This window comes from Drosophila mojavensis, unplaced genomic scaffold, assembly GCF_018153725.1.
Source record: "Drosophila mojavensis isolate 15081-1352.22 unplaced genomic scaffold, ASM1815372v1 contig_80, whole genome shotgun sequence".
NCBI lineage: Eukaryota > Metazoa > Arthropoda > Insecta > Diptera > Drosophilidae > Drosophila > Drosophila mojavensis.
Window position 1 is genome coordinate 847,579 of NW_025318906.1, and position 22,694 is coordinate 870,272.

The 22,694-nt window shown below is 37.3% G+C and overlaps 5 protein-coding genes and 1 long non-coding RNA gene across 8 annotated transcripts; 3 read left to right on the forward strand and 3 right to left on the reverse strand.

Annotated features, from left to right (window-relative positions):
* Positions 1-204: 204 nt before the first annotated feature.
* On the reverse strand, positions 205-2,579 carry LOC6578294 (mitochondrial-processing peptidase subunit alpha). Its single transcript, XM_002004173.4, has 6 exons — positions 2,492-2,579; positions 2,029-2,410; positions 1,338-1,754; positions 1,132-1,272; positions 565-1,069; positions 205-492 (listed from the first exon to the last, which is right to left on the reverse strand). Exons 1-6 carry the CDS (start codon positions 2,542-2,544, stop codon positions 323-325), a joined length of 1,668 nt encoding a protein of 555 aa, XP_002004209.2. The 5' UTR covers positions 2,545-2,579; the 3' UTR covers positions 205-322.
* Positions 2,580-2,796: 217 nt separating this feature from the next.
* On the reverse strand, positions 2,797-3,478 carry LOC6578295. Its single transcript, XM_002004174.4, has one exon. The coding sequence runs from the start codon at positions 3,156-3,158 to the stop codon at positions 2,856-2,858; it is 303 nt and encodes a 100-aa protein (XP_002004210.1). The 5' UTR covers positions 3,159-3,478; the 3' UTR covers positions 2,797-2,855.
* Positions 3,479-3,867: 389 nt separating this feature from the next.
* On the forward strand, positions 3,868-5,720 carry LOC6578296 (protein lifeguard 1). 2 transcript variants are annotated; one of them, XM_002004175.4, is made up of 3 exons: positions 3,868-4,061; positions 4,546-4,793; positions 4,864-5,720. In XM_002004175.4, exons 1-3 carry the CDS (start codon positions 4,013-4,015, stop codon positions 5,464-5,466), a joined length of 900 nt encoding a protein of 299 aa, XP_002004211.2. In that variant the 5' UTR covers positions 3,868-4,012; the 3' UTR covers positions 5,467-5,720. The 2 variants fall into 2 exon arrangements, with proteins under 2 accessions (XP_002004211.2, XP_015018550.1); XM_015163064.3 differs by lacking the exon at positions 3,868-4,061 and adding an exon at positions 4,314-4,344.
* A 532-nt stretch (positions 5,721-6,252) lies between these two features.
* LOC6578297 lies at positions 6,253-22,206 on the reverse strand. 2 transcript variants are annotated; one of them, XM_015163066.3, is made up of 4 exons: positions 22,010-22,206; positions 20,446-20,924; positions 8,927-9,794; positions 6,253-6,779 (listed from the first exon to the last, which is right to left on the reverse strand). In XM_015163066.3, the coding sequence occupies exons 2-4, from the start codon at positions 20,587-20,589 to the stop codon at positions 6,523-6,525; spliced, it is 1,269 nt and encodes a 422-aa protein (XP_015018552.1). In that variant the 5' UTR covers positions 20,590-20,924; positions 22,010-22,206; the 3' UTR covers positions 6,253-6,522. The 2 variants fall into 2 exon arrangements, with proteins under 2 accessions (XP_015018552.1, XP_015018551.1); XM_015163065.3 differs by having other exon boundaries at positions 21,732-22,206.
* LOC6578298 (protein lifeguard 1) lies at positions 7,320-8,271 on the forward strand. Its single transcript, XM_044011008.1, has 4 exons — positions 7,320-7,335; positions 7,387-7,505; positions 7,560-7,799; positions 7,873-8,271. Exons 1-4 carry the CDS (start codon positions 7,320-7,322, stop codon positions 8,269-8,271), a joined length of 774 nt encoding a protein of 257 aa, XP_043866943.1.
* LOC122757676 lies at positions 19,480-19,996 on the forward strand. The gene is made up of 2 exons (XR_006357792.1): positions 19,480-19,777; positions 19,847-19,996. It is a non-coding gene; the product is annotated as an uncharacterized LOC122757676 (long non-coding RNA).
* Positions 22,207-22,694: the final 488 nt, after the last annotated feature.

The following is a 22,694-nucleotide window of genomic DNA, read 5'->3' on the forward strand; positions in this document are numbered from 1 at the left end:
AGTGAATCTCTTTGTCATTTTTATTGAAATGCTAAAAATGTTTTCAATACCGAATACAATTTACACCAGTTGCAGCACTATTTCCGAGTTGTACTTTAGTTCAATTTCATTGAACAGCGATTGCATTTCAAATATGAATTTGCTATAACTTAACTCGAGCACATCAAATAACAAATCGGTAACAAAATAAAAAGATCAGGAAGATAAATTTGTCGTATAGCAAGAATTGTAAATTTAAACAATCAAATTGATTTCAAGAATGCCTATCGGTACAAAATGCAATGCAAATTCAACAACGTATTTAGTCAGGGAAGCTTAAAGTTTACTTAAAGAGCGACAGACGGCGTCCAAGCGATCGTCCGCTGCTATTCAAGGCGTTCGTAATGTCCTTCAACTCTGGCAGATTCTGAATGTCACCACGAGCTGCCACCGAAGGGACAGAGTTAAGAAGTCTTTGAGCAACGCGTTGTATATCAGCGGCTGTTACTTTTTCTAGAAGAGAAAGAATGTGTATCACATAGTTCAGTTATCACTCCGAATATATATATATCTAAATTATCTTACCAATCTCATTGATGAAGTGTTCGGGTCGCTTGCGATACCCCGTAACTAGAACTTGACGTCCTACATCTTCGAACACAACCGGTCGGGACTCGAGGTTCATCAGTAGCATCGATTGCAATTGTATTTTGGAGCGCATCAGCTCTTCGTTGCTCGGCTCGGCGGTCATGTTCATCAGTTCTCGTGTGAGAACCTCTACCATATCTCGCATATGCTGTGGCGGTGCACTGCCGTGTATGCAGAAGAGACCCGTATCCACATAGGCATGATTGTACGCTGTTGCGCTGTACATCCAATGGTAGCGATTCAAGACTTTGGTATAGAGGCGAGAGTACATGCCCTTGCCTGGTCCTCCAGCAGAAAAGGAGCCGCCGCCTCCCATCATTATGTTAAGCACACACAATGGCACAAAATCTGAGTCTTGGTGAGAGCAACCCTCAAAGCCGAGCACAACGTGCGCCAGCTCCGGTAGTCCAGCCGCCGCATATATCGGAATTTCACAATGTTCCTTAAAAGGTGTAAAAGAGCTTCATTAACGTATTCAGGAAATGCTTGCCTATCGGCTCATACTTTAACTAAGCCGCCCGTATACTGAGCTTGTGATGTGTCCACTTGATTGGGCCCTGTGCTTGTCAGATTTTCGTTCATCCAAATGGCCTCGGTGTCGACAAAATATTTGGTAACATGGTCAACCAGCTCATCGTGATCCACCTAAGGAGAAAGAGAAGGGCACATAGGATGCATAGGACTTGCGGGTGCGTGGATCAAAAGCTTACACCAACACCGGCGATGACCATACGATCCGGCGTATGATGATATCTTAAATAGTTCATTAAGACGTTGCGATCAATGCTATCCAGATTCGATGGCGGGCACAGTTTTGGCAAACCTAGCGTGTTTTCCTTATAAGCAGCCGCATGTATCATGTCCATGAGTATTGGCTCCTGTTCGGGTCGCATGCCAAGCGTTTCCAACTCAAAGCTTACAGCCCGTCGTGCCAAATTCACTTCCTGTTCGCTCAGCGTGGGCCTCAAGGTTACGTCAGCCAGTAATCGGGTAACGGATTCAATTGCCCGACTATCAATGCTCGCTGCATAGATAAGCGTGTCCCTTGAGCTTTGGCAATCACAGATGCCGCCGTTTTTTTCCAACTCCTTAAGAATTGCATCCTTATTGGGGAAGTTAACTGTCGACTGGGAGTTTGATTAAAGAAGGGAATAAATAATTTATATTTTTATATAAATGTATGGCCATTGGCATTATAGATTGAAGTGAATGGGATGTCTAGCGATTGCTTGCAGATCATATGTAATGTATGACAGGGAATGGCAATGAATTACGCCGATGCCATGTGTATGACACGGAGTGAATGGCAATTACCTTCAGACAGAATTCATTCACGTAATGCACATATGGGGATAGATGGCAATGGTCGAGGAGATGAAATTAAATTTAGTGGAAACTTACATTGAACGCAAGTTTCTCAAGAAAATGGGAAACACCACTGGGATAGGCGACTTCGTATCGTGGCCCGGAATCCAGAACGAGACCAACGGTGCAGAATTGTCCGTAGCGTGGCTCCGAGGCGATGCGTAAGCCATTCACCAGTGTCGTCACCTTTGTGGTGGCGCTCTCTACTAAGGGCTTGGCATAGACGGCCTCCGGCAAGTTTGGCAGCGGTTCGGTTAGGGGCGGCAGGTGCGTAACAACTTCTTTGGACGGCGTGTTTACCTTGTGTGGACCGCCGTCTTTACTACGCACACGTCCAGTGATTTGGCCGATGCCGGTGCCACTACCAATCTCATCCCCACCAACTACCGTTACTTTTGTGGCAAAGCGACGTGGAAATCTAATTGAGTAATAATGGTGAAATGCATTATTTTTTTACCGGTTCTTTCTGTCGTTAAGCACACACACACACGATTCTTACGTGCGCCAAGAGTTTCTTAGAGTTTGCAGCATAGTGAAGCTTCTCACGTTCATGATTTGCAGGTGATTTGGGTCTGGCCTTGAGCGTTTGTAACTATATTTACAATTTCAAATGTTGAATTTTGCTGCGTTCAAGAAATCTGTTTCAAAGACATACTTTTGAGGAAAAAAAAATTGCTCTTCTTCTTGACTAATGTCAATCACAAATGTCATATGGGAACTAAATGCGTAGAGTTGTATTTTTTAACATGTATCGATAACAGCTCGACAACCGTGAAAATTTAAAAAACGATTTGTTTGTTGTATGTATTTTTTATTAAGGTATTTTATTTATATAGCTTGAATGTGTTTTAGTGTATTACAAGCTAATCAAAGTTAAAGCGCCGCTTGCCATCAAAGCGATAGCCATAGGCTGCTGCGTTTTTCGTGTCCACCAGTGCAGGATTGCGATGCTTGAAAAAACTGCCATGCCCGTGAGCAGGTCGAGAAGCGCTATTTGGTATGCCCTCCACTTCGCGAGGATAAAAGGCTTCAAACATTCCTTCAGGCGGTAGGCAACACTCTACTATTTTGGTATCATTCGGATCATAAGCGTTTACACTGACTAGCTCATGTTGTGCGCATAAAATAATCAGTAGTATATTCAAAAGTTTCGTAATTACAATCATTTCAAGCTGTACACACGCGAACCTTCCTTTTACTTTTTGTTTGTTTATTTTTTGTACACAATGCCAAACTTGTTTTGCGCTTTGTGTTGTTCCAATTGCCGTGGCTTCCGTTATACTGATTACACCTTAAGCCGTTCTCTGCGTGCTGCACTCGATTCAAGTTAGGTGAGTTTCTATCATATTTTCTATTTATAATAAGCTTTGGAATAAGCTTTTTGGTGCTTAAGATTCAACACAAAAATGATTTAATCACAAGTGGACCATAGAAATGTTGGTATATTGATGTAAAAGTAAGTCAAGTGCTTAAAACTTCTCATTTCTTATTGCATTTTGGCAATAGTGGTGAGTTTTAATAGCTATCAAAATCTCCCATCACTAATTGAGTTGAGCTTGTTCAATTCGTGTTTACTTACTATCACGCTCATCTCTATAAGCTAAATCAATTGGTCAATGTTTCGCGCCGGTCTGTTTGTTATTTTCTAAAGCACGAGTGGCGTCATTTCAAACTTCTTTTATGTGGCAGCGCCAAAAATCTAAACGATGTGCACATAACAAGAAATGCATTTCATATATTGCTCTCTTTTAATAAAAGTATTTTAATTGAATACTTTAACAAGTTCCAAATTATATAAGATGCAATGGTGGCAAATTCAAATGAATATCGAAAAATCCCATCACTAAGGGGGTTGTACTTTCATTCGTGACCCCTATCAGAATAATGCACATCTCTTTTGCCTGGAGCAGTTGGTCCATTCAGAGCGAGTGGAGTCGCCAAAAGGAAGCGACACAATTTCCTTTCTTTCATCTATTAAAATATTCCTATATTAATAAGGCATTTAAATAAAAATATAAGTATGTCATATAATCGTATGGAAACGCCCTCGGACTTACGTGAAATGCAGAGTAAGTTGAATGGATTCAAAATATTTTAGAACTTCTTCGAATGCTGATAGCCCGTAGTATGTATTTGTGTATATTTGCATATACATACATATGTGTGTACAAACATTGTGATAAGTATTGTGGCATTTCAAATGCTGTGAGGCATATTCATATAGAATATTGATGTGCAAAATTCAACCATAAATTGCTGATGGAGCATAAGCTCATAAACGTAGATGTGCATAATTGTCGGCATTTTTCCTCTGTCCCGTTTTAACTACAGGGGAAATGCAACTGCATACGTGTGTGTATTTATTTGCAACTCGACTCTTAGCATGTATGTGTGTATGTCGGTATGGATGTGTGTATCTGTATACAATATGCGTTTTTTCCCGGTACAAATGACGCATCAAATCTGTGATATGGACAACTAGTTTCGCATTCGTAGATTCAACAAACCTGCTCATGCAAATAATTAAAATAACACAACAATTGTTTTTTGAAGGGCCCATCAATAATGGAGAGCGCTATCCACCAATACCCTTACCACCGCCGCCGTCTCTGGGAACGGAGACAAAACCAGGAATGCATATAAACCCATCGACATTTTTGGATTCTGCACCGATTATAATAAACAATTCAGCGGTGTTGGTGGTGGAGGGACAGGACGAGAGTCTGGATACGAAGAACCTTATCTTCAATGACCAAACTATAAGAAAGGGCTTCATACGTAAAGTGTACTTAATACTTTTGGTATGTAAGGCATAATATATTATTTAACAATTGTTTATATATTTTATAATATTCTCTTCTTATTTTGTAGACCCAGCTGCTCTTCACTTGTGGTGTTATCTGCATTTTCATGTACCATGGGCCGACCAAACTATTTGTGCGCACCAATCCAATTGTGGTGATCGTGGCTATGGTCGTGAATCTAGTCGTTCTCATCTCGATGGCTTGCTGTGAGACGACTCGACGACATTTTCCTGTAAACTTTATATGCCTGGGCCTGTTCACGGTGACCATGTCCCTGATGCTTGGTGGCGTAGCTAGTTTTATGGACGCGAATCTTGTGCTCATAGCTGTGGGCATAACGGCATTGCTAGTGGCTGCCCTGTCCATATTTGCCATTCAAACTAAATACGATTTCACAGCCATGGGCGGCGTTCTCATTGCAATTGTTATAAGCCTCCTGATTCTGGCCTTTGCCGGCGCATTTCTACGTCAAACTTTCGGAGAGACGGCGTTTGCCTGCCTCGGCGCACTCTTCGGCAGCTTTATGCTAATCTATGACACTCAACTGATTATTGGGGGCACCCATAAGTATCAATTTAATCCAGAGGACTATATATTTGCTGCATTAACTTTATATATCGATGTGGTGCGCATATTTTTATATATCCTGCGTTTCATGGCTAGGGAGTAAGTCTCTATTGTATTCGGTTATTAGACTAAATTCAACTACTATGATCGATATTATGCAACTGAATGTATATCTATGTGAATTTATTATTAATTGTATACTAACTAATGGTTTAATGCCATAATTTAAGGGCCATCAAATGGCATTAAATTACCAACCAAAATGTTTAATTAAACTCAAATGTGTATATATACTTTATATGTCTGTACTGTGCACAAACGAATTTTTGCATTAAATTAAAATTTGTTTTTGTATTATGTGTATATTTTATTCACAATAAATTCAATAAAATAACTCGTCAACTATATGAGCTAAGCCCATTAGACTTGGATGATTTACGCTCCATTGGGAATAAGAAAAAAGATAATGGCTGCGCTTCTGGAAGGATTCAAAGAGCAGCTGACCAGGTTTCGGTCAGCTCCCAGTTAGGCGTGTCCCACAAGACAAGACTGTTTTGGTTTTTCTTGTACTTTTGTCCTTTATTTTAAGCTAAGGTTTTCATTTATTATTTTTATTTTTTTGGCTCATTTTTCTATATTTATAGTACATTTAGTAGATGTAATTATATTTAGTTATTTTTATTGATTATGTATGCATATGGGTGTAACTATCAAATACAATCACAAAGTGTATGTATAATTCATATTTCATTTTGTTTTTATAATAGGTATTTACATAAATAATATAAAAATAATATTTTTTTAGCAGATAGCAATAGGGTTTGATATTATATATGTATATAGATATACATAGGTATGTATGTATAATCAAGTACAAACAGAAAAAGTAAGTAACTGAGGCATAAGCTGCTGCTGCTCTGGTCATATGAATCCTATAGATTATATTTATATATCTATATATATGATCAAAGCTATACTATGAACATTCTCTCCCTCGTATAGCTCCTTGTATAGTTCTCTAAGTAATAAACTCTATAAGCAGTATAGTGTAAGTAGTTAGAATTTGATTTCCTCTTTTCTATCCAGCCGTCTCCTGAGTCTGTGTTTATATACAAATCAATACATATATATCTATATAGTATATATATATATCAAATGCTCAGTCCTCCGTAAATGGATGATCGGATGTATCGCTGTTATTACGTCGTCGACTCTCCAATATCTTGATCGCCTGCTCCAGTGTCTCCTTATAGAACAGATTCTCTTTGGTGCCATCGCTGGACAGCGAATATTTCGTGTCGTCCAGATGCCAAGTCAGACCGAGCACTATGTTGAAAGCGGATGCATCATAGCCATGGCAGCCCGAGTAGCGATAGAGTGGCTTTTTGTTGAATTTGCAGCCATTCGATTGGGCACCTAAACGAAGATACGAACATACAAGATAAGAGATACAAATTAGATAAGCAATTATCAAATCAAAATAGGTACAATTATCCACTAATTTGGATACCCATGGCGAATTTATAAGCAGGTTATATTGCATATTATACAGATATACTGCAGCTCTTTCCATCTAGTGCTGTTTAAAGAATAACTCAATGACTTTAAGAGCTGCAGATCTAATATTTAGTATATCTATAACCAATATAGACAGATTAGATCCTAAGATCTATAGGTACAACATTTGTTTTAATACTTAAAATCCATAGAAACATGACAAGTATTTTCTTTTTAGAATACCACGTCTTATATAGCCTGTTAATAGAAGGGATGTTGGCATTGGGTATGACTATATATTAAATTATACAACATATTCATTTGTTATGCAGGGTAGCTGCTAGTTGTGCATACTAGCTTAGCTCTTCCTCTTTATAAAAATAACAAATAATTGTAGCTAGGTTAAGCCCTTTTAATTGTGCATAATTCAGTTAGAAATTGATCAAAACATAGCGAACAATGGATACGAAATCAGGTAGTAAATTCATAAATGTGTGTTCATATTTATCGAATAAATCTTTCCTAGATGTGAGCATACAGTGTGAACTGCTATATGATGAACGAAAGGGCCGTAGCTATCAATTCGATATAGCTGATCCAAAACTCAGACGTCACCTGGTGCGACGTGTCTACTTCCTGTTAATGGTATTATCATAGATATTTCGTAATCCACATCATTTATATATCCATATCTTTTAGCTAGAAATCGCGTGTGGCATTCCCTGCATGGAGATAATCTTAATGCTTCCCATAAGCTGCAATGAGCTTTATGCGCGCCTCTCTAGTTTCATAGTTTCCTTAATAATTTATACCTTGCTCTATAAATTTCGGAATAGGCGTCGAGCTGCTCCATATAAATATATCACATACCTGGTAACAGCTATATTAAGCTTTTCAAGCAGAGCTATTTATCTGTTGAGTATTACGAAAACTCGTTGGGTAAGCATAGATTCCATATATCATTTTATAACTATGATTACCTATATCTATATCTATATTTATCTACTTATAGGTCCATTTACATCCTGTAATCCTTATGATCCAGCTCTTGGTACTAGCTTTATTTACCAAACAGCAAAGAGTTCGCTTCACCCAAGGCATAGGCGTCATCATAATCCATCTGATTTTTGGACTCTGCTTATTATTGGCCTACTTTCTAAACTTCTTCTTCGTATTTGTAAACGCTTACTTTTGCACTTTGGTCGGCTGGTATATCATCTATGACACGTCTCTGATGCTCTCTGAACGTCATGCCTACAACATGGCGCCGCAGGAATATTTCTTTGCTGCTACGAATTTACGTGCCGATTTGCCAGTTTTCTTGTGGATGATCGTACGACATTTTGTTCTGGGTCCCTTTATTTTACTGGCTAAGATTATCAGAAATTGTCGGTTCAAAGAAGTATGCTAAGAATTTGTAGGCGTAAATGTAAGTTCCGAATATAAAATACAAATTACAAATTCCTCTTTACAGCTAAACTGTTGTACAGGGTATCTCCCTTCAGGCAACCCGAAGTGTAGAATTCAAATTGTGTTCTCGATTCGAGAGTTCGTTAAATGTGAACAGCTTCTGACTTACACAATTAAAGCTGCCCTAATTGCTTTATTCCATTAACTGCAAACTCGATTCAGATCAGGGACTGCATAGACCCCAATTATGTCAGTCCATGTGTGTGTGCATACGCACACACATATACATATGACACGTTTTGCTATCATCAACTAAATGCGCTGTAAATGATGGTCATTAGGTGAGATTGTGGGTTATGAATGCGACATTGATTGACAACTACAATATGCGGACAGCAGCAGGAAGCGAGCGAAGGAGAAGTCCTGCCTAATGACAGCACAGTTGAATGAAGGGAATGCCAATGAACGACTGCGCAATACTCGTTCGCTAGACAACTTGCAATTGAATTTATACAAAATCTAAATTGAGAATCTAAAATGAAAGCGGTTCACCTTAAAATAATTCATTTCTTGCTTGAAGCTAAGATATAGATATAGCTGGGATCTAGATATTGACTGGAAATAAAATAAGATTTAGACTGGGTATTCACACTTACCAATTGGATCGATGCACTCCATGGTCAAAGCACATTTCAGCCAGGGCAACATAATCTTCTCCGTCACGAACAGAGTGTCCGCAAAGAAGACCACGTCGAGGTCCACCATGCGAAGGAATATGAAATTCTCAGCGTCCGACTCGAAGTAGTCGAACATCTTTGGATGAGTGCGCGAGGAGACGGCCGTTGGGGTATTCCAACCTAGGACGCCGGCCACCAGGGCGCGATTCTGCAGCTGCTGCAAGTCGCGATAGCTGCCACGGATCCGCATACAGTTCTCGAGAAACAAGATCGATTTGGATCGCATCAGAGCATCCTTTATCACAATTGGACGATATGCATGGGTTCGCTGATCGCTGACGAACGACGGAAACTCCGAGAGGTCATAGGTGATGACGGTGCAGCGGCTGCTGTTGCAGCAGGCGTTCAGGGAGCGCAGCTGCTCCTCGGACACGCCCAGGTCGTAGATGAGCAGCGACTCGTTCGGCAGCTTGGCCGCGATATTCTGCGCCAGCAGTATCACCGACGACACCTGCCCCTCCTGCACGTAGCTGACTATGGTGAAGTTCGACTTGGTATTGTTGTACGGCGTCGTGATCCGCTTGCGCTGGCTCTTTTGCTCCACCTGCTGCAGCAGCAGCAGCTCCTGCTCAGCCGCCTGCCCGCGGCCCGCCATCAGCTGCTGCTGCTGGAGCTCGCGCTTCGACGTGACAGGTACATCAGTTTGCACCTGCTTCTGCTTGCCGCTCTCTGCCGGCTGCTGTGATGCGTCATCTTTTGTGCTCAGCGGCGACGTGAAGCCCAAGAGCAGCAAATACTTTGGATCGAGCTCGAGCTTTTTGCGTTCCAGCCCAACGCGCAGATTCTCCTGGAAAAGCCATAAAACAAAAATACAAATCAGGATCAGACTCTTAATTATTATAAGCGAGGGCAGTCTATGAGATTGCATTATGATCATTATTTTCAATAAAACTATATTCTTACATATATATAGATAGAAAAGTAGAACTAACGAGAGAAGACGAAAGTAAATGCAAGAAGAAGGGAGGAAGCAAAACCAGACGGAGGAGGATACAGTAAAAGACCGTAAAATAAGTGGCAGGACAGCAAAGGGGCGAGAATTATTCCTCACTCTTTTCGACAATGCAATCATAAAATATGGGAGCTGAGCTAAGAATATCCTTATCTATCTCTTCATAGATGTAGATACAGTAAAACTCCTCTACTCTTATACTGCTGTGCTCATACTATTCTACTCTTATATTCTCTTGCATTTACATACTCGTTCTCATAAATTCTGCAACTCCGATAATCTCAAACTCTGATTGAAAATGGAAATACTTGTGTGTATAGGAATAAATCCTTATCAGCATTTAATAGTTTTGGTTTGTTTAAATAAATTATTATTATAGTGAAGCCCGCATTTGAATGCAGCGAAAACTATATCGAGATACGAAAATTTTATTTTGCATTTTGTTTCACAAGTTTCAATCAGCTCGAAATTGGCTTGAGGCATGCTTCGAGCTAACTAAGCCTTGACACACACACACACAAGCAACGCAGCAGAAGGTGAAACAAAATCGACATGGCGACAGTGGGAGGCAGGGGTTCAGAGGTCAGATGGCGGATGTCAAGCTGTCATGCGACCATCCTAGAACGTGGGCTTTCATTTCCAGGCTAATTTCGCTTGTGGGCTGAGCCGCAAAATAGAAAAGAGAAAGAAATAAACAAAAAGAACCTAGGCCAAAACTCTTTACGGGCATATGACACGCCCCTCAATAGATACTTTGCTTTGCGGAAAAACAAGTAGGAGACGGGTATAAAGGACTAGAAGATATCCTGAATTATCCTCACTGATTAAGGGATAAAATGGGCTGAATTATACTATATACCAAGTCTAGCATCGAAATTTTATATTGATTTAATTCATCCAAAGGATCTAGATCTAGATCTAGATCGACTTGCCTCCAGAACCCAGACTTGCCACATCTCCCGTTCATCCACCTGCAATATACCACATTCCCAGGGTATAACAAGGAAAAACCCACGACAGCAGTTGCTGATGTCGCCCATAGGGACTAATTTAGGCGGGCAGCACAAAGACTGTGAATCGAATTTGGTGTTATTATATTGGGACTCCTTCTATTTGCCAATGGGAGCGACCCCAAAACCAAAGAGATTTCTCGCATATGCCGCTGGGAAATATAGCTCAGCCCAATGACAGCACAGAATTTCAATTCCTTAGGCTGCTCACTTGTGCAAAAGATCTTAGCTCTGAGATTAAAGACAACGATGAAATCTACAGAAATCCATATCAAACTTCGAAATCTCGATATCTTTAAGAAGTTATTAATATGAGAGTCTCTCATATATACTTTTGTAATAATAATAGAAGTAGCTTATGCATCAAGTTTCATGAGTTTACAAATTTACGTTTTTACCCCATGGAAAAATAATACTACTATACAAAACACTAAACCGAAAACAACAAAAATAAAAATATGAAAAAAATAAACTAAATATATATACACAAAACACATACACATACAAAATAAAACAATAAAAAAAAATTCACATTACACACGATTTAAAAAAAATATATATAATATAATATATATAATTAAAAAAAAAAAAAAAAAAAAAAAAAAAAAAACTATAATAAGAAACAATGCAATAAAACATTTTTTTTTAAATAAATTAAAATTAAAAAAAAATATGAATAATAAAAAACAAATATAAAAAATATACACTGACTTTACACACAACAAATATTTAAACTAAATCAAATACTCTTAAAAAAAAATAAAATAAAATATAAACATAAATATATTTTTTATAATAATTAATTTATTTCTATAATAATATTAATTATTAAAATAAATATATATAAAAAATATTATATAATAAAACCATAAAACAATTAAACTGAACATGTTAATATAAAACATTAATTAATTCATTATAACAAATCTTTATTAAAGAATTTAAATATCAATAACTACTTATAATAAATCCAAGAAAAGAACCACCTGGCTAAACTCAAGGAAAATGGAGGACTTAACAGAAAAAGAATTGGCTATATTCCAAGAGCTCTTCAATCGCATCGACGTTGAGGGAGATGGAGAATTCTCGTTTAGGGAGCTGGGCATCGTGATGCGAGCTTTGGGTGGCAACGTCAGCGATGGGGAGCTACAGGATATGATCAATGAGTCCGATACGAATGGCACTGGATCGCTGGACATTGAGGAGTTTGTCAATACACTTTTGCGCAAATTATCGGACACTGATCGGCCCGACGATCTCAAGATGGCCTTCTCGCTGATCGACAAGGATAGAAATGGATGCATTTCCACAAATGATTTGCGTAAGCTCTTTGGATCGATTGGCATTCAGCCGAGCGACGAAGAGCTCGAAGAAATCATACGATCGGGAGACCTCGACCAAGACGGTGTCTTGATATTCGAAGAGTTCGTCGGTATATTAACCAGCGAAAGATGATATGGACATAAGAATTCGTTCTGGGGTCGCTGACTCAACAGAAATTATACGACTGGGGGACGCCGACCAAGACGTTGTCTTGATATTCGATGTTAACCAGCGAAAGGTGATTGGATGTATATAAGTAGACTACCTACCATATGGACATAAGAATTCTTCCTGGGGTCGCTTACTCAATATTTGTATTATCCGTGGCTTATCGCATTGATGCCAAACATAGTTTGAATATTGAGAAATCGATCCTAGAGATAAGTCTTAATAATAAATGCAATGTACAGAGTAATAAAATGATATTTTGGAATCTTTCTTATCGTATCTCTTCGGAAATGATCTGATTCTTATTATATGGTATATATACAAAGGGGCTGGTTTGTTTGTTTCATATTCATGTAATTAATCTAGTATGCTTTCTGTAAACAAATTTAAATCAATTCGTTCAACAGCCACAACTCAATTTTAAACAGAAACAAAATCTCACATACATATATACATTACATACTAGTTACAAAAATACTTGGAAATAAAATCAGAAAATGGAGGCCCCAGCTTTTGCATTAAACGAAGATCAAATGAATGAGGTGCGCGACGCATTTGGAGTGTTCGATCCGAATAATACTGGGAAAATCAAGGGAAAGGAAATGGGTCTCGCGATGCGTACGTTGGGCTATTGCCCAACCGAAGCGGAGCTCTACGATCTGATCGATGAGATCGACATGGATGGCGATGGCGAAATAGAGTTTATGGAATTCGTAATGATGATCACCAAGCGCATGGAGGGCTTGACCAAAATCGAGAATCTAAGGGTTATATTCAAACTGTTCGATCGCGACGACGATGGCTTCATAGCGGCCAACGAAATGCGAAATGTTATGCACAATCTGGGCGAACGCTGCTCCGAAGAGGAGTTCAATGAAATGATGAAGGAAGTCGATGCTGATAACGATGGAAAACTCAGTTTCCAAGACTTTGTGAATGCCGTCAGGAATTGAGTTAGATAACGAAAGAGCGTGAGAGCGAGAGAGTAGCAAAATGGGGTCTATAGAAAAAATACGAATTTACAACTTGAGCTGCTCGAAGTCTTTGAACGAGAAATTGAATGGAAAATAAAATGGGTAGAGTCTTAAAGAATATGTCAAATATGTTATATAAAGGTATAATAGAGTGAAAATTCAATGAGTTGAAGAGCGGAGAAGATAACAACTGAAGAACAACTCGTCAATCATTGAGTGCAGCAATCAAAATATCAAATCAAGATTTTTGCAACTGGCAATAGAAATTAGGAATACTAATTTGATCGCTTTTTTTGCAATTAGTGGAACTTACGTACTGAGAAAAACAAAGAAATATATAGTGAAAGACCTGAAAGCTGTTTTAATTGGCCACTTAACAATTCTAAAGCAATTCATTTATGTAAGTTAGAAGCAAACGCAGGCCCTGGGGCAGGCTTTGACCAGTCCTGACATGGGCCAGGCAACACGCAGCGCCATGTAGTCCCTGTAATACACTTTCAGAGAGTAGTACAGCTAAGCATATTAAGTGGATTCTCCATATGTATAGCAGAGTATATTCCTAAACAAAATCGTATTATATCATGTAATGTTGCTATTTCTGCTATTGTTTATCAAGATTTTCTTTCAAAATATCAGATGAAGAATGGTCGAAGCTCTTAAATGGGGAAGTAGATCTTATATTATATACACATTTATTATATGAGAAAGGGCATTTATTGCTCGTCGTTTGAAGCGGAAGTGTCCTTAGCACGTGAGCCACAATTTTAATATGAAATTCCATTTATGGGGGTCGCGCGTGACTCGAAATGGCTGCCGCATGTGCCTAATGGCGCCTAGGGTTACCGAGTGCTACGATGGAGCAGCAGGAGACGAAAGAGTTGAGGATGACGCTCAGGGAACAGTAGAAACTAGGCGCCATTGCACATTCAGCGATTTTAACTGCATTTGAACATACCTCTCTTTGAGTACCTTTTTACACCTATATTACCTGTCATCTACTATAATCACTTTTTCATTTCTTATCACACATCTTTTATATTTATCTTTCAGATCTCATCTCTCTTCTCTCATTTGAATTCATTCATCTCTACGTTATCTCTCATGTATCATCTGTCTTTATTCGTCCTCTCATCTCCCCGAAGACCTTTTCATCTCGCTTTCATCAGCTCAAGAAGCAATTATACAGGGTATTTCTTAGTCGGCTGTAGACGATTCTCTAGCTCGAAAATCTTGGGCATATATATTAGTGTGTCTAGTTGTCCATAAGTTGAAGCTAGCTAGCAATGGGTTCCTTCTCTAGGTCATTGAAAGCTCATTTGTGCGATATTACATTCAATTATTCAAGCATATCGAGCGAGCTCTATAGATACACATACATACATACATACAGACATGTATGTATGCCGAGACAAAGCATTTCACAGCGAGCCCTGCAATTAATTGATGTCGGTCGGAGTTCAGGGTTCACGGGTCAGACGTTAGATATGAGACATTAGACGACTTTAAGTGGACAAGTGGACTTGGCTACCAATTAAATTAGATTACGGCTAATGCAAATTTCCATAGAATTTACAATTAACAAATGATTAAGATTAAAGATGAGACCAAAAAGAATTTTACATATATATTTTGATGATATTTGATATTTGTGCAGCTAAAGATCGTAGCGAAAAACATTGACGAGAGTCAAAGCAAAAGCAATATTGTCGATATACATATATTTTAAACAAAATAAAAAATAAAATATTGTATAAGATTTACCACTTCCCAACTTCCACAACTAAAAACGAAAAGCTAAAATTAAAAATTAAATTATGAATAGAATATTTCGTTGAAGAGTCTAAATTTCAACCCTTGTGGTTGAGTGTTACGCGATATACTATAAATACAATACATACACAAACACATACGTGTATATAACACTTGTTTTTAACTACTTTTCCCCTATTTATACATATAGATTTGGAAAACATTTGTGCTTTTTCCCACTGGGAATGTGCTTAATAATTGGTTTACCTGCTTACGGCTATACAGGTATGCCATTGTACAGCAATAGAGGTGTGTAATTACTAAGAATTTCAAACAGATTTTAAACCGGGCTTACATACCCACAATGACATGCATAGCAAACCTCAATCTTAAATATTTATATATACATATATATTATTCAAATTAGCATGCCCTTTATATAGTAGAGTATTCAGTTTGTACTATGAATAGTTTCCCCAAAGTGGGCAACTGCGAGTTTTTACACCTTGACGTCAGGTCGAGCCTTGATGATAATCATTACAATTTACCACATTCATAATCATGATCATCATCATCATCGCTATCATTCTCATCGTGATGCGTGAGTAGAGTGCAAGCGAGATACTTGGGGGACATATCATATATCATTTAAAGCACCTTCATTGGGTGGCACATTTTGTCAACAAGTTGAAGAAGGCGAAAGCGGCTTAAAGCCCATTTCAATTGACGATCCGCAATTGGGAAAACGCGTGTATTCCATATATATATAAGAGCTGTGTGCATCAAAGCAAATGCCGTTATTGATGCCCATTGAATGCAGGAGAAGAGGGTATAACGAAGTGCCAGAAAGAATAGAGAAAGAGAGATACGAATATAGAAGTACTCAGATCAATAGTCGAGACAATATGACCTCGTTGTTTAATATAAGAGTTACTGAAAGTAAAAGTATACAGATCAAAAGCTGCATTGATATATAACGAAAACTATGTATAAGAGCAGATTATTATGCAAATATTCAAAGGCATGATGATAAGAGTATAAGAACTTAGTTCTTACTGCAACTCTGACCGAGTATAAGATTATTATAATCAACTGCCTAATAGGAATTATGGAAGCAGCAGACGAGTTGATCTAGTCTTTTCCAGCTAAATGTGGTAAATGGATAAACGACTTGAAATGCATTAGTCAACAGCCAAGTCAGGCTAGCTCAGTCGGTATTGGTAAATAGAACAATGTTGTCTTACTCATTGTCTGTTTGTCCGTATAAAAGTATAGAAATTTATTACAATTGATCAAGACACATCAAAGCTATTCAAATTGTTTCATTTAAGGGCTTCTTTTAGTTTTAGTACCACATACATATATGTACATATGTATATAGCATACAACTGTAACTGTAGCACGACCTATCGCAAGCTAATGTGCCTTGGCAAAAACCAGTTATTAATAGCTACCAAGATACGTTGCCAAATAGAGACAAATCAAATACAATGAGCTCTCTGTGCTGAGACGGTGGGAACTAGTTTAGTTTAGCGCAACAGCAAAAACCTCAATCACATGTATAACAATTATATATATACACACAAGTAAATCTAATATGTCTATGTATACATATGCACGATTGAATACATGTAGACTCTGTATATTTTCTCTCTGTTCAATAAATTAAATAAACAAACAAGAAACGAAAGCTCTGCTGAAAATGAAAACTTTAAACAAGAGCAAGCGCAAAATACTTTACTGCAAAATGCTGAAACTGTAATACCATTTAATAAACATATTCATATATATGTATGTATTCCCCATCTTCTGTTTTTCCTCTAATGTCTACTTCCTATGCTCTTATATTTTTGTCTCTTAATATTTTCTATTCCTATCTACCTATGACCTTTCTATGCAATTCTCACATAGTTCATCTCATTTTCTCTGATTCACTCTACCTATTATACTCGACCTTTGTTTTTTATTTCATTTACTAATGCTTATGCACACATATAAGATAGCTATGCATACGTCCTCTACTAATAGATAACGTTAAATTATCGTAAGTACACATTTATACATATTCATATTTACGTAGGTAAAGGGAATTGTATGTTGAGCAAATAAGCACTTGTTATCTCATAAGTATGAAGTAGATATGGATATGGATACCTTTTTTGTTCCCTCAAATTCTACTTAAATAGAAAACTCGAAAGTGTTAAATTCTTAGTCACGATTGAGAGAACCTGATTTATTTACGACGGTGATTTGATTTGATTCGATTCTCGACTTAATCAGCCGCGATAAGATTGATCTAGACATATTCCATTGACAGATATCAGATGGAGCACTCAACAAATCGTTGATAAATACTTAGACAATGCTCAACCCGCTTCGAGTTGCGTGTCGTTTGATGTAATTCAAAACTCACTTATTAAAAGTTAAACATGTTATTCAATACCCAAGAGGGGAATGTGTTTTGGGCGCGTGTTTATGGACAGAAGGGGGCGGGGAGGGGAGGCGACTAAGCATGGTTAAGGCCGGAAAGTAGCTGCCGCAATCTAATTAAAGTAAACAATAAACGTTCTGGCCACACACACACACACGCACACACATTAAATTACGGCAAACAAAAAATCGAGTCCAGGCAGTGGGGAACAATACGCTTACGCTATAAAGAAACACTGGTAGGCAAAAGTATGTACACAGCAGTAGTAAAACAGAAGAATATAAAATATTATAGGCGAATTATAAATATTTGAAGTGCCTACCTATGTACATAGATTGAAACATAGCTATTCATACACTAATTGCCAAAAGTACATGGACAGTATATTCCCATTTGCTTATCTGCAATAAATCCTAGTACTACTTAATGATTATAATCAACAATCTATAAATTAAGACTAAATATTTAACTATGGTATACGAAAGCATGCTCACCAAATTTAACGCTGGACTTTTAATATTAAACAACTTATTCAAATAGGCACAATTATTAATAGATTTGTCAAAATAATTATGCCTACCAGAGTACGTTTATTTCCACCTGTGTGTGAATAGCTTCATGTACATACGTATACTTGTAGCTATTACTGTTACTATAGACACATACTTATGCTTACTATTGTTTATTTTCACAGATATAAAGTAATAATCTTTTATATGTGTATGTAAATTTGCACGTATAATTACTCCTAGTACTGTATCATTCACATTCGTACATTCTTGTACATATTCTAGGCCTATGTACATGGTATTCTAATTACTAGTGTACATTTTTCACATGAGTATGCAAACTGGTGCTCTCTAGTGTATATTTACACACACACACACACACACACACACATATGCATACATATGTTGTTTATTTGCAGGCAGAAAGAAAGTTTTCATATGGAATTTGCATGTTAAATGCCTTCGTAGCTATTAAATTTCGTACGGAACTTGAGGAATTCCGTAGGCGCACCGGCGTAAATGATGATAGACGGACGGACGGACAGCTGTTGGCAGGCATGCCAAACGACAAATGATGATATCTTTTGGGTCATTTACATGTTTGCCTTGCCTGAATGCCGGATTGCCTGTTAGCCGGACAGTTGAATAGCCGGACAGCTAAGTAGTCAGAGTGCCCGGTTATTCGTCTTTCCTGTTCGCTATCTCTCTCTTTCTCTTTGACCGGAGACTTGTTTCAATTTGGCTAAAAGCTTCCTTTTAAATGGCACTAGAGCCAATTTCGCGAGGAAAACTCTTTAAATACCCTGTAAAACGGGTTTTACGGCTAAGGAAAATTGTTACCAATGACTCATAGAGTATTGACTATCAAATACCCAGTAAACAATATATAGAACAGACCTGAGGGCCTTTCGTATTACGGTTTATAATAGAGAGTTTATATCTAAGGTTGTCATATACACATATTTGTTTTTTTATGCTGTACAAACATTATACACCCAAGATCCACTCCTTTCACAGGATACAACTAAGCACATTTGCTCATTTGCAGAGCATTTCTGGGCCTGGAAAGCGAAGCACAGTTCAAGGATTATGTAAATAAATTTCGATGCCAATTGGCAGGCATTTCGTATGATCCCTTGCCAAGAAAAATCATAGCGAGGCTGTCAACTTGACACTGGACGACGACTGTTGACATCACTGATAAGTTTCGAATGAGTCAAAGCAGAGGAATAGCTCAAGAGAATAAAAAAAAAAAACAGACTTCGTTTGCAATAAGACATATCAAATTTTATATGCACATATATAATATATGATATATGCATATATCTGATATACATATATATTTTTAGGGCGCATTATATATAGCTTAAGAGCCGCTGATAAGTCAAGTGTTTTACTCAATGAAGTCGACAGACAGCGACGATGAAGAAAGCCGACTATCATTGTTGTTTTCACTGATAAGCACACAATGTTATCACAGCAACAGCAACAACTACAACAACGACACACAAACAAGGGCCAAGAACAACTGTTGCCTCTCTCCTACTGTCTGGGTACGTGCAAACAAAATTTGGTTGCATTGGAGCTTATGATTAAGGGAGATAAAGCAATGTGGAGGTCACCTGGCAAATGGATAAAGAGGGGGACGCGATAGGTTTGTTGCAAATCCGATATATGTACGAATTAAAAGATTTTCATTTTAATTCAAGTTTTCTCTTTCTAGCTTTCGAGATGCGCATACCAATGAGAGTCGTCCAACCCATAAATATCTATTTTCACTCACTCATTTTTCCATCTACAAGTTTTCGTATTTAAACATGCAATAGCTGATCCGTAATTTTTATCACGTAAATAAATTTCATTTCAACTGTTACCTCCCTCGTTTATATTAAACCTTGAAAAATCAAATGTATAGAAGTTTATCCAGTTTTCAAAATTTTCCTTCATTTTCACTAAATATGAACAAGTGTAAAAGCCACCCTCGGGTTTTGCTGATATCTTCGTCAGTGGCAAGAAATATTTACAATTTTTTTAAATTTATATTTCTCGGGATTTCCTTCTTTAGATTAAGTTTAAGGAAATATTTTAAATTATCTTCATTTAATAAATATGTATATACATAATGTAAAAATATAAAGACTTATATTTAGATATGCCATAAATTAAATTTGTATTTGTCTATCTCATATCAAGATCTATTTTTACTTTTTTCATATGATCGAAAAAAGTTTTTTTTTCGTATTATTTTTTTTTTGCAAATTATTTCATGAAATTTTATTAGCAACTGCCCATAATACCTAGAGCTGTACGAACATTACTCACCTGAAACTCTTTAAGTTGTTGATGGGTCTGCACCACAATGTGCTTGAATGAGTCGTTCGGTTCGCCAGCCGGTCCAAAGACAATGAATACGAGCGTTGCGATTATCACACCGATTAATATCAATATCAAATGTTTAGTTCGCATGGCCGCTAGAGTCGATTTCGATTTGAATTTCGAATTCGAGTTCAGCTTCGAATTCGTCTTATAGGCAATTTTGCGTGCAAAAATGCGCTTCAGGGTGAGTGAGGCCTCCAGTCTGATGGCCGTTCTCGAGCTCCTCGTCCCGGGTTTATCAACAGAAATAGTTCAAGTGCGGTTGGATTAAAACCATTTTAATAGTCCACTAAAATTCCATTCGAGTTTTAATATCTTTTTGTTGCTATTCATTTAATTTATGATGATGTATCGTCTGCCTTCGCGTCACATGTTGCCGGGCGTCCGACCAAAGCAAGATAAATCCAATAAATACTTCTAACTCGCTAGCATATTATGATAAAAGCCAAGTATTATTGCACTGTAATACTGTTATACAGTAATATTACACACGAAAACAACAACGACAACAACAAAATATTGGTGTAATGTCATATCCTACTTCTGTTATACTCAAAGCGGAATGTGTCATACTTTTATATTCGAAGGACCGTATATTTGTATATATGGTGATAAAGGAAAATAATAATAAAATTGTCATACTAATTTAATACTGCTTTATTCTTTGACTGATTTACTGATATACTACAATGCAACGGCATTGTTATACTGTAATACTGATATACTGATACACTTTTGCTGATATACTATATGCAAACAAAATATTGCTGCAATGCTATAGTCTTATATTCTGAAAAACTATTATGACAAATAAATATACTATACTGTTATACTATGCATGCTAACATCGAATTATGATGCTTTGGTCAAATGAATGCGCTTTTCCCCTATTTATTTATAGTTTTTGTATTTTGACAAATATATTTACTAAACTATTAAAAAAGACAACATTTAATGTCTTTGAATGCGAATAAATTTTTTTTAATTTTTAGTATACTTTTTTTACTATTTAGTCGCACACTAGATTTCAATTGCTCTTTTTATTGATGTAAATCGAATTTTCAGATAGTTCAATCAATAGATTGTTAAAATGTTTATGATTTTCTATATTTTCGCTGTCTTGCGCATCAGTGTGTGTGTGTGAGTTTGCACACACACACACAGGCATGCATGCATAGAGGCAAACGGTTATGCATATGTGAGATTGTGTGAGTGTGTGTGTGTCTCTTCACCTTTGTGGGTTGATTTTATGGCGCACAGCCAAAGCAGCCGCAAGGCAATTTAATGAATAGAGAAGCTAGCAATTCCTATTCCTGTTTTATGCAAGTGATTGCGCTAGACTGTTTAGCATACGATTTAAGTGGCGCTTCATAAAAGGCGCCGACTGCTTTATTTCTATCTCTTTTTCAATTTAAAGCCTTGCCGCTTGTCTGTGGCGTTGTTGTTGTTGCTGTCGGTTTTCGTTTGTTGGTTGGTGCCGGCGCAGCCTCCATTTATCGTAAAAACTCACAAGTTCACTTCTTTGTGCTTGCAAAACAATACAAACAGTTGTCACGAAATTTTACATAATTTCTGCAATTTGTTCTTTTAACTTTCACTTTCGCGGAGCGCCCAATAAGCAAAACCGTAATGCATGCAAATGCTTCACCGACAGCCGCGACAACCACTTTTCGAGTATAAACAAATGAAACTACTCTATAGTTGGTGATGTGAGGAGACCGATAGTTTCGGCAGCTTTAGCTAATGAAAAATCGTCAGCTTGATTCGATTACTATTTAATTGGTGATTAAACAAACAAATTAACTTTAACTACTTATATATGCTTATTATTGGTATTTGTATGGCATATAAACCAAAAATATAAAAATTTTACTCAAATACACATGTCGAATTGTTATCGAATAATGTTAAAATCAGCTGACCGCACTTTGCCGATGTGAATATATATTTAAAAATAATTGCTAGAGGCTGTTAAATTCGAATTCAAATTTGTATCAATTGCTGAAACAAAAAATTGTTATCAATATAATTGCTTTGTTTTATTTCCGTAGACAAAGAAAATGCTTATGAATCTTGCGGTTAAATAAAAAGTTTTTTGCTAAAAGAGTCAAAACCAAAGAAACATCAGACTGACTTAGAGATGAGTAACGAACTCAATATATCGATAATTAATCCATTGACAAATTTAATTCGAA